General features: G+C 35.8%; 2 protein-coding genes across 4 annotated transcripts; both read right to left on the reverse strand.

The window, feature by feature from the left end:
* Positions 1 to 6: 6 nt before the first annotated feature.
* Positions 7 to 1,528, reverse strand: LOC108743416 (tubulin alpha-1 chain-like). Its single transcript, XM_018478982.2, has 2 exons — positions 1,418 to 1,528; positions 7 to 1,356 (listed from the first exon to the last, which is right to left on the reverse strand). The coding sequence occupies exons 1-2, from the start codon at positions 1,418 to 1,420 to the stop codon at positions 13 to 15; spliced, it is 1,347 nt and encodes a 448-aa protein (XP_018334484.2). The 5' UTR covers positions 1,421 to 1,528; the 3' UTR covers positions 7 to 12.
* Positions 1,529 to 5,019: 3,491 nt separating this feature from the next.
* On the reverse strand, positions 5,020 to 9,236 carry LOC108743415 (tubulin alpha-1 chain-like). 3 transcript variants are annotated; one of them, XM_025979523.1, is made up of 2 exons: positions 8,881 to 9,236; positions 5,020 to 5,794 (listed from the first exon to the last, which is right to left on the reverse strand). In XM_025979523.1, the coding sequence occupies exons 1-2, from the start codon at positions 9,134 to 9,136 to the stop codon at positions 5,160 to 5,162; spliced, it is 891 nt and encodes a 296-aa protein (XP_025835308.1). In that variant the 5' UTR covers positions 9,137 to 9,236; the 3' UTR covers positions 5,020 to 5,159. The 3 variants fall into 3 exon arrangements, with proteins under 3 accessions (XP_025835308.1, XP_025835307.1, XP_025835306.1); XM_025979522.1 differs by having other exon boundaries at positions 5,020 to 5,762; positions 8,849 to 9,236; XM_025979521.1 differs by lacking the exon at positions 5,020 to 5,794 and adding an exon at positions 7,137 to 7,879 and having other exon boundaries at positions 8,849 to 9,236.
* Between the last annotated feature and the right edge of the window lie 1,669 nt (positions 9,237 to 10,905).

The raw sequence follows: 10,905 nt of genomic DNA on the forward strand, positions 1-10,905 counted from the left end.
TCCACTCAACAATCATTCTTCACCTTCTCCTTCGCCCTCTCCAGAATCCATACCAATTTCTTCAAAATCCTTTTCCAGTGCTGCCATATCTTCACGTGCTTCAGAAAATTCACCTTCCTCCATTCCTTCACCTACATACCAATGAACGAAAGCTCGCTTCGAGTACATCAGGTCAAATTTATGATCCAAGCGAGCCCAGGCTTCTGCGATGGCGGTTGTATTGGCAATCATGCAAACAGCACGCTGTACTTTAGCTAAATCGCCTCCAGGAACAACTGTAGGCGGTTGGTAATTAATACCAACTTTGAATCCTGTCGGACACCAGTCTACGAATTGAATTGTACGTTTCGTTTTAATTGTTCCAATTGCTGCATTCACATCCTTCGGAACAACATCTCCCCTATACAGCAAACAGCAGGCCATGTATTTTCCATGACGTGGATCGCATTTAACCATTTGATTTGCTGGTTCAAAGCAGGCGTTCGTAATTTCAGGTACTGAAAGTTGCTCATGGTACGCCTTCTCCGCTGAAATGACCGGAGCGTAGGTCATAAGGGGAAAATGAATCCGGGGATAAGGTACTAAATTCGTTTGAAAACCCGTTAAGTCTACGTTTACTGCGCCATCAAAACGTAATGACGCCGTCAGTGAAGAAACCATTTGACCTAACAGTCTATTTAAATTTGTGTACGTAGGTCTTTCAATGTCCAAGTTTCTTCTGCAAATATCGTAAATTGCTTCGTTATCTACCATGAAAGCAGCATCAGAATGCTCCAACGTTGTGTGTGTTACCAGAATTGAGTTGTATGGTTCAACAACAGCTGTTGAAATTTGTGGAGCTGGGTAAATTGCGAATTCCAATTTAGACTTTTTTCCGTAATCAACGGATAGCCGTTCCATTAGAAGGGATGTAAATCCTGAACCTGTACCACCGCCGAATGAATGGAAGATGAGAAATCCCTGAAGACCAGTGCATTGATCCGCCAATTTTCGAATGCGGTCTAATACTAGATCGACTATTTCTTTCCCTATTGTATAATGACCTCTCGCATAATTGTTGGCTGCGTCCTCCTTTCCACTGATAAGTTGTTCTGGATGGAACAATTGACGGTATGTTCCAGTTCGTACTTCGTCGACTACAGTGGGTTCTAAGTCCATGAACACTGCCCTGGGGACATGTTTACCAGCCCCTGTTTCATTGAAGAATGTGTTACAACTGTCGTCACCTCCTCCAACGGTTTTGTCTGAAGGCATTTGTCCATCAGGTTGGATACCGTGTTCCAAGCAATAAAGTTCCCAACAGGCGTTCCCTATTTGAACACCAGCTTGGCCACAATTGATCGAGATGCATTCACGCTAAAATTAATTAAGTAATTGTATCTTTTACAGATTTAATGAATGAATTTTTAACTCTTACCATTGTATGAGATTATGTTAAACCAACGAAGTAGAAATGAAATATAAATGATGAAATACAAAGTTTGTAAAACGAATCGTCTTCTTTATAATAAATAATATGTAAATTATCTTAGCAACACATTTCAATTGTTTATATAGTGTTCTTGAGTCAAATAAAATATTGAAATGCGAAATATGTAGTCGATGAATATGTTTATTTACATATAAGATTTGAAATTCTTCCATGTTGACTCTCAAATAACATTCGACCGTCCTTTTTGATCCCCCGTACAAATATATCATATTTATAATTAAATTACTTGCTGAATAGCATTCCTCTCAATAGCAATACGATATAAAATAAAACGGTTAGTTGACTACATCTCCTACATGTTAATAAGTCACGAATGGCTAAAAGTTACAAGATTGCTTCGTTTAGATTTCTACTAAAAATCAAACATCAAAATGAATAAAAGTTCTTTCTAAAAATCACCAACTACGAACAAGTAACTTCGTTCACACATTCTTTATATATAAATTAATTAGTTGCTAATTAAAAAATTAAAAGGAATACTCACCCCTAATTACCACCTTATTTGTGGTGAGTATTCCTTTTAATTTTTTAATTAATATTTACCACAGTCTCCTTCTATTTTTAATTAGTTGCTACTCAAAAAGTTGCTTGTTGCTTGTTTGCTAGTCTGAATTGATCTTATGATATTGATAATTTAAAAGTGTTTTTGTGTCTTAAAACTAAAGACACCTCGGTCACTACCCCCAAATTTCCCTCGGTCAACACCTACCCAAACAGTTAGTATGCAACTACAGGTATTCACTACACAATAGTCGTACCGATTATTTAAGGAAAAACCTACTTGTTTAATGTCATGATGTAGCTGTGTCACTGCGAAGGGATTTAAGTTGGTATCCTTCTTGGTATCAAGGGATTAATACCGCAGGTAGCAACGAAAAAGTCTTAACAACTATCCATATATCCATATTTTTAAATGGACCTTGTTGGAGCATATGTAATCCTCAAATGTAGCATCGTACTACAGATGGCGCTCACCACGCCATTTGTGGTATTTTCNATATACAAATGATTATTGATTATTACTATTTTAACGTATTTCTAGCTATTGTTAAGAACATAATTAATCAGGCAAAGTGGAACTTTTCTGTCATAAAGAATTAATTTGAAATAGGCTCCTCATTATTCCACACTTAGACTTAGAAAGTCGTTAATTAATCATAAACAGATATTGGCACCAATTAATCATCTAAATCGCTAATTGTTACCGAATTAAATGCTTTGTAACAGAATTTGACATTTATTAATTAATTTTCTATTTAGAACTCCGTAAGGGCGGTGCAACTAATTTAGTCTGTATTATCAGCGATTTCACGCTAAAAATTAATTCGTTCGCTTATGAATAGAATACCTATTTATACTGTAGACTGCAAATTAGATTATTAATTAGCAGGTGTATGTGTGTGCAAATGATTTTGTATTTAACAGGTCGGCTTGCTTGTGGAAAACGGATCTAAAGGCTATTTATCAACTTTTCTCGACACATCTCATGGTTACAGGTGCCAACAAATATAACAACTTGAGCTTGCTAAGGAAAACTTTATGTATGTACCTATCTCACCGCTCTGTTTCTTATTCACATCAATCACAAGCAGAAAAACATACCTGAAACAAGACAATCGTGTGAAGTACAACAACAACAACAACAACGCATTAGTGAAGAATAAATAGCATTCAACGGTAAAAATAATCCTTCATTAATAATGAAAAGTCACTAATTTACGACAATTCGATTATATACTCCATTTTGAAGTGAAACTTCTTTAACCCCATTGATAATAATTTTTCTCGGCTCCGAAGATAAACATCCATTCATTTTTAGTGGGGCAGAAATCTGGGGATGGGAAAAGAGAAAAGAAATCGAAAGTATTCAGGACAGATATATATATTAAATGGACACTAAAGCTAGATAAGAGTACTCCGAGATCCCTTCTTCAGGAAGAAACTAAATATGAAATACTGACCATAAAATATTCAAAAAGAGCCTTAAAGTGCGAAGAAAAAATATTAAATTCCGAAGGCAACGCAATACTAAAACAATGTGTAAAAGTTAAGGACAATATTTCGGTCTTGCAAAAGGAAGAAAAGAAAACCACAATGGAAGCTGGAAAATGAGAGAAATGTATGGAAGGAACTAGAAAACTTAACTAAAGATACATATTGATAAACAAAGAAGGAGAGAGAAAATGAGAAACCTGAAATTCGCTCAAGAGTACAAGATATTATGGAAAGAAGGAGAAAAAATACCTCCTTATTTGAAAGATGAAGGAGTAAAGGGAAAAAACGAGCTACAATTAACTGCAAGATTTAGATTGGGAAGTGAAAATAGAGCGTCAAGGTATTGGGAAGAAAAAGAAAAGAAATTAGTAGATTATGTGAAAAGGAGCCAGAGACGCTTGAACACATTTTTGAGCGTTGTAGGGAAACAGGCAATTCTAAAAAAAATTGGAAGGTATGGACAACCTGAAAAGGATGAGAGAAATCATGTGGAAAAGGAAAATAGCAGGACAAGAAAAATAATAAAATTGTACTTTGTGTATATATAAAACATACTGTGTTAACAAAGCTCATATAAAGGCTTTGATAAGCAAAAAGATGAGAAAAAAACTAGAAACATAAAATTCGCACAGGAATATTAGAAAATATGGACAGAAAANGGGTTCAAGAGGGTTACGCTGAACGAAAAGGATTCGTTACGGGTAGTTATATACAAATGTATTATTATTCGGGGTTAAAGATATTTTGGAAACATAAAGAGCTTTATTTGAAGCACGTGCAGACAGGGAATAAAAAAAGAATTTCTACCTATGTGTCCTATCGTCGAAGCAACATAAGTTGATGCAAATTATGAACAACATAAAGAACGAAAAACGCAAAACAAAAATAAGAAATTGTTAACTAAATTAATTTTACCCGCTTTGTGGAAATAGCAGTGGGGCATAATACAAAATTCTCAATTTGTCCTTAATTCATCAAATATATTTTTTGGCTACGTCTACTTCTTTCAAGGTTCTCTTGTAACTATTCTGTTAACTGAGCATGTAAATAAAAATTAATATATGTAAATTTTGAATGTTGCAAACAAATAAAACAGGGTAAACCAACTATTATGGACTGCTTCAAACTTCGCTCGCATGAGCCACAGCCATAAATTTAATACCTACGCCAAAGGATTCCAGAAAAGTTCGTGGATTGCAAGCTTAGCCAGTCCAATTTCTAACTAAATTACATTTTGAAACTGTAATTTCGTGGATAAAATAAATTCATCTTCTCTACAAATACTTCGCAGTTAGTAAGGTGAATACAACTGCGACGCATTATACCTGTATATAGAATATGCAAGCAAGAAAATTCTTCATTAAAATTATGAACAGACAAAAATCTAATACTTGTTACTAATATGATTTGCATTATGTACTATCAAAATATCAATACTCTGAAAACGAATCGAAACGAGAACGAATATTGCTGAATTGTTCTTCCTCAAAAATCCAATGCAGCTATTTCTAATTCAGAAAAAAGCGAGAAAATTCGATTTTGGGAATGTATATATTCAACAATTACACAGACAACATGGTGTTCTATCTTATTAAGTAAATACCTACAGTATGTAACGGTAACGTCATCAATATACCGTAATCAGACTAATCAGGCTTCTTCTCCCTCGCATTCACTCTTCTCCTCCCTCACCTTCTCCTTCTCCAGAATCCATTCCCACCTCTTCGAAATCCTTTTCCAAAGCTGCTATGTCTTCTCTAGCTTCCGAAAATTCACCTTCTTCCATACCTTCACCAACATACCAATGAACGAAAGCTCTTTTGGCATACATTAAATCAAATTTGTGGTTCAAACGAGCCCAAGCCTCAGCAATTGCTGTGGTATTCGCAAGCATACAAACAGCACGCTGAACTTTTGCCAAATCGCCACCAGGAACAACTGTAGGGGGCTGATAGTTTATTCCCACTTTAAATCCTGTGGGACACCAATCCACAAACTGAATTGTTCTTTTTGTTTTAATCGTTCCAATTGACGCACTCACGTCTTTTGGAACCACATCACCTCGGTATAGTAGACAACAAGCCATATATTTTCCATGACGTGGATCACATTTAACCATTTGGTTTGCCGGTTCGAAACAAGCATTTGTTATTTCCGGTACGGATAGCTGCTCGTGGTATGCCTTTTCGGCTGAAATTACAGGAGCATAGGTAATTAGTGGAAAATGGATGCGAGGGTAAGGAACGAGATTCGTTTGGAATCCCAATAAATCCACATTGAGTGCTCCATCAAAACGAAGTGAAGCTGNTTCTGTAGGGAATACTGTTTGGACTAGAAATTATTGGGTCTCATTTAAAATTACTTCTCAGGGATTTTTCAAATGAGAAATTTTCCTTAGAATCATAATAGTAGCTAGGTTACAATTTCCTGGTTAGTGAACTGCATATTCAAAAATACACTAATAATAAGTAATCAGATAATAGGTGCTGTTTTTTTCAGAAAAATGATGATTTAGAATACTTTTCCTTATATATACTTATAAAAAAAAGTAAATATAAAACTTTCAACCCTAAAAAAGTACATCCGTACTAGGTTTGGCCGCACCTCCAAGAGTGCTGCCCCAGGAAATCTCCCGGTCGCCCGGGTTGCTCAGGCTGCCCTGTCTGATTGAAACTATTTCTATAAATTTACTTTATGCGTTAGTGTACGCACAGGTTAATTAGGACAACATATAATTAATGGTCTTCTCTGCTGTGCCATGATGCTGAACAACATCGCATATTCAGCGCAATGTAATCATCTAAATATACATATATTACAGGCTATTGGTAAGTATACAACAATTGGTAGCCTGGAGAGAACTGATAATTCTAATCAAATTGCTGATTCAATGCCTTCACGTATTTATCCAATATTTCCTTCTATCTAAATATGAAGACTGGAAAAATTTTGGCGGTTGTTGTAGAACAAACAAAATAGCTCAAACCCGAACGCCAAAACACGACACTGTAGATGTCCGAAGCACTTTTCGATAACAAGGTTATCTTCTTCAAGGACTGAAATGACTGCAGTTCGTAACAGGGTAAAACAACTGTTATGGACTGCTTTAAACTTCACTCGCATGAGCCATAGCCTCAAATTTAATACCTACGTTAAAGAATTCCAGAAAAGTTCGTAGATTGCAAGCTTAGCCAGTCCAATTTCTAACTAAATTACATTTTGAAACTGTAATTTCGTGGATAAAATAAATTCATCTTCTCTACAAATACTTCGCAGTAAGGTTATTACAACTGTGGCGTATTGTACCAATATAAAACATGCAAGCAAGAAGATTCTCCATGAACATTATGAGCAGACAAAAACTAATACTTGTGACTAATACGAACAAAACTTTGTAAAAATATTGACATATTTCCTTACGTAACATAACAGCCCAATTTTCGAAAGTGTCAAATGATAGTCAAAAGTAACTCAAGTATTAAGCAACCAACTAACTAATTTGATAAAATTCACATAGGACACATTTGCATTAAGTACTATGCAAATATCAATACCCTGAAAACGAATCAAAATGAGAACGATTATTGCTAAATTGCTCCTCCTCAAAAATCCAATGCAGCTATTTCTAATTCAGAAAAAAGGGAGAAAATTCGATTTTGGGAATGTATATTTTCAACAATTACACAGACAGCATGGTGTTCTATCTTATTAAGTAAATACCTACAGTACGTAACGGTAACGTCATCAATATACCGTAATCAGACTAATCAGGCTTCCCCTTCCTCGCATTCACTCTTCTCCTCCTTCACCTTCTCCTTCTCCTGAATCCATTCCAACCTCTTCAAAATCCTTTTCCAAAGCTGCTATGTCTTCTCGTGCTTCCGAAAATTCACCTTCTTCCATACCTTCACCAACATACCAATGAACGAAAGCTCTTTTGGCATACATCAAATCAAACTTATGGTTTAGACGAGCCCAAGCCTCGGCTATTGCTGTCGTGTTCGATAACATACAAACGGCGCGTTGAACCTTTGCTAAATCGCCACCAGGAACTACAGTAGGAGGTTGATAATTTATTCCAACTTTAAATCCTGTCGGACACCAATCCACAAACTGAATTGTTCTCTTTGTTTTAATTGTTCCAATTGACGAACTCACATCTTTTGGAACCACGTCTCCTCTATAAATTAAACAGCAAGCCATGTATTTTCCATGACGTGGATCACATTTAACCATTTGGTTTGCCGGTTCGAAACAAGCATTTGTTATTTCCGGTACAGAAAGTTGCTCGTGGTAGGCTTTTTCAGCTGAAATAATAGGGGCGTATGTTATGAGTGGAAAGTGAATACGAGGGTAAGGAACGAGATTCGTTTGGAATCCCAATAAATCCACATTGAGTGCTCCATNTTGACGAAATTAAAATTGGCCAATTATTTGAAATGCCACGGCACATGCAAAAGAGAAGACAAAATTTTAAATATAATGCAAATTTTCAAACATCAATCTTCAGTGTTAGTCAAAAACCAACCTAGGTAGATTATAAAGCATGTTCTATATCATTAACTCTTTGTAATAGTAACAAATGTATAAACATGCATGTACTTATTTCGATAGAAATAAATGCCGAGAAAATGAGTTAACTACAAGTACTTAATAGATCTGCATATTTATTTAGTTACCCAGAACGTCGAAGTACATTTGATCTTATCTAATATCTATTGTTATTACATAGAATGGAATATAATATAATGGTAGCTTTCACTCTTCTCCTCCTTCACCTTCTCCTTCTCCAGAATCCATTCCGACCTCTTCGAAATCTTTCTCCAACGCTGCTATGTCTTCTCTAGCTTCCGAAAACTCGCCTTCTTCCATACCTTCACCAACATACCAATGAACGAAAGCTCTTTTGGCATACATTAAATCAAATTTGTGGTTTAGACGAGCCCAAGCTTCAGCAATTGCTGTGGTATTCGCAAGCATACAAACAGCACGCTGAACTTTTGCCAAATCGCCACCAGGAACAACTGTGGGGGGCTGATAATTTATTCCCACTTTAAATCCTGTGGGACACCAATCCACAAACTGAATTGTTCTCTTTGTTTTAATCGTTCCAATTGACGCATTCACGTCTTTTGGAACTACATCACCTCGGTACAGTAGACAACAGGCCATATATTTTCCATGACGTGGATCGCATTTAACCATTTGGTTCGCCGGTTCGAAACAAGCATTTGTTATTTCTGGTACGGATAGCTGCTCGTGGTATGCCTTTTCGGCTGAAATGACAGGAGCATAGGTAATTAGTGGAAAATGGATGCGAGGGTAAGGAACGAGATTCGTTTGGAATCCCAATAAATCCACATTGAGTGCTCCATCAAAACGAAGTGAAGCTGTTATTGAAGACACTATTTGACCGAGTAATCTGTTTAAATTTGTGTACGTTGGTCGTTCTATGTCTAAATTTCTTCGACAAATATCGTACAGTGCTTCGTTGTCAACCATAAAAGCCGCATCTGAGTGTTCCAATGTTGTGTGTGTAACTAAAATTGAGTTGTAAGGTTCCACAACAGCGGTAGAAATTTGTGGGGCTGGATAGATTGCAAATTCTAGTTTAGATTTCTTTCCGTAATCAACAGATAATCTCTCCATCAGGAGTGACGTAAATCCTGAACCAGTGCCACCTCCAAATGAATGAAATATAAGAAATCCTTGAAGTCCAGTACACTGGTCTGCTAACTTTCTAAGGCGATCTAGAACAAGATCAACTATTTCCTTTCCAATTAATAAGGAATACGAATGCGAATAGATTCAGTATGGCCTTCCCGCTACTTTATAGAAATTTCCAAAGTTCAACATCATAACTTCCGATTAGTTCTCCGCAACCTCTGTAATAAACTTGTGCATTATGATGTTATCATAACTTTCCTACAGTTGGGGAGACACCAGCACGCCAACAAAGTATGCTTAAGTACTTACCATTAATACATTTTCTTATTCAACTAACTCTGTTTGTTATTAGGGATATTCGAAGGAAATAAACTTATACTTGGTTGAATAATTATCTAAATTTTGACCCTATAACATTTTCGATTCATTTACGAATGAATTGAATCCCGCATTGTAATATAGATGGCGTTTACCGCGCCGTTTGCAAGATTCCACAAAACGCTGTGGCAAGGCAGCAATGAGAGTTGATCTGTGTTCTGTGGTAGCTGTTTGCAGCGTACTCATAAGATCCAACAAGATCGAAATCGCGATCCGCATCTGACAGTATCGACAGAATATTGACTTTTTTTTTGGAAATGTGTGTGGAAAGATGTGACATGCAGTTGCTATCGTACTTTGTATGGGAAATATTTAATTTGTCATTAGATTTATTTGAAATTTAGGCTTAACTCAGCTTATGAAGGGTTCAAGAGGGTTACGCTGAACGAAGAGGATTCGTTACGGGTAGTTATATACAAATGTATTATTATTCGGGGTTAAAGATATTTTGGAAACATAAAGAGCTTTATTTGAAGCACGTGCAGACAGGGAATAAAAAAAGAATTTCTACCTATGTGTCCTATCGTCGAAGTAACATAAGTTGATGCAAATTATGAACAACATAAAGAACGAAAAACGCAAAACAAAAATAAGAAATTGTTAACTAAATTAATTTTACCCGCTTTGTGGAAATAGCAGTGGGGCATAATACAAAATTCTCAATTTGTCCTTAANCATAATTTTGAACATATTGTATTGCAGTTTTAATACATATGTGATAAAAAACATCATCATACTGTAATTGATTATCATTTTAAGTCCGTAATTTAATAGCATGTTAAATACAATGAACTAACCAAGAAAACTAATTATTACCTACTATAACCTAGCTTAACCAAACTATTGGTAAGTGCTAATAACACCGAAGAACTTTTTTTTTGAAATTACTCCTACATAGTATAACTAAACATTAGCTGGTTACTCTAAGGTTATAGGCAGTGTAGAACAATCCAAAGAAATATTTTTTATTATTAAATCACTGTATTTAAGATCTCTTAGACTTGGAGGTATATATGTTTACGAACTTTGTGCAGGAGAAAAACAAGAAACCTTCAGAATGGTATATTAATCTCGTCTATTTCTAATTGAATGTATTTTCTTGAAAAAAAAGGATTAAAAATCCGAAAGAGATTGCTAAAGGTGTACATGAACGGTGGCCATGGCAGGAAAGGTTAGACACGTTCGAAATTTGAATGGTGAGGATACCGTGGATGAAGAAGGTTAGAAATGAGGAAGTATTAAATAGTTAATGCTGTGGGCTGTTTTAGTTTTAGGGAAATACGAAGATTAGCTAAGGATAGGAAAGAGTGGAGGTGCATGTCCAACCAGTCTTAGGACTGACGATGTTACGATGATGAGGAGAATAAAAAGCT

The sequence above is a fragment of the Agrilus planipennis genome, unplaced genomic scaffold, assembly GCF_000699045.2.
Source record: "Agrilus planipennis isolate EAB-ADULT unplaced genomic scaffold, Apla_2.0 scaffold486, whole genome shotgun sequence".
Taxonomy (NCBI): domain Eukaryota; kingdom Metazoa; phylum Arthropoda; class Insecta; order Coleoptera; family Buprestidae; genus Agrilus; species Agrilus planipennis.

What these genes read in the sequence shown, in the direction of transcription:
- LOC108743415 (XM_025979523.1), bottom strand. Translation starts at nt 9,136, where the DNA reads ATGGAGAGATTATCTGTTGATTACGGAAAGAAATCTAAACTAGAATTT.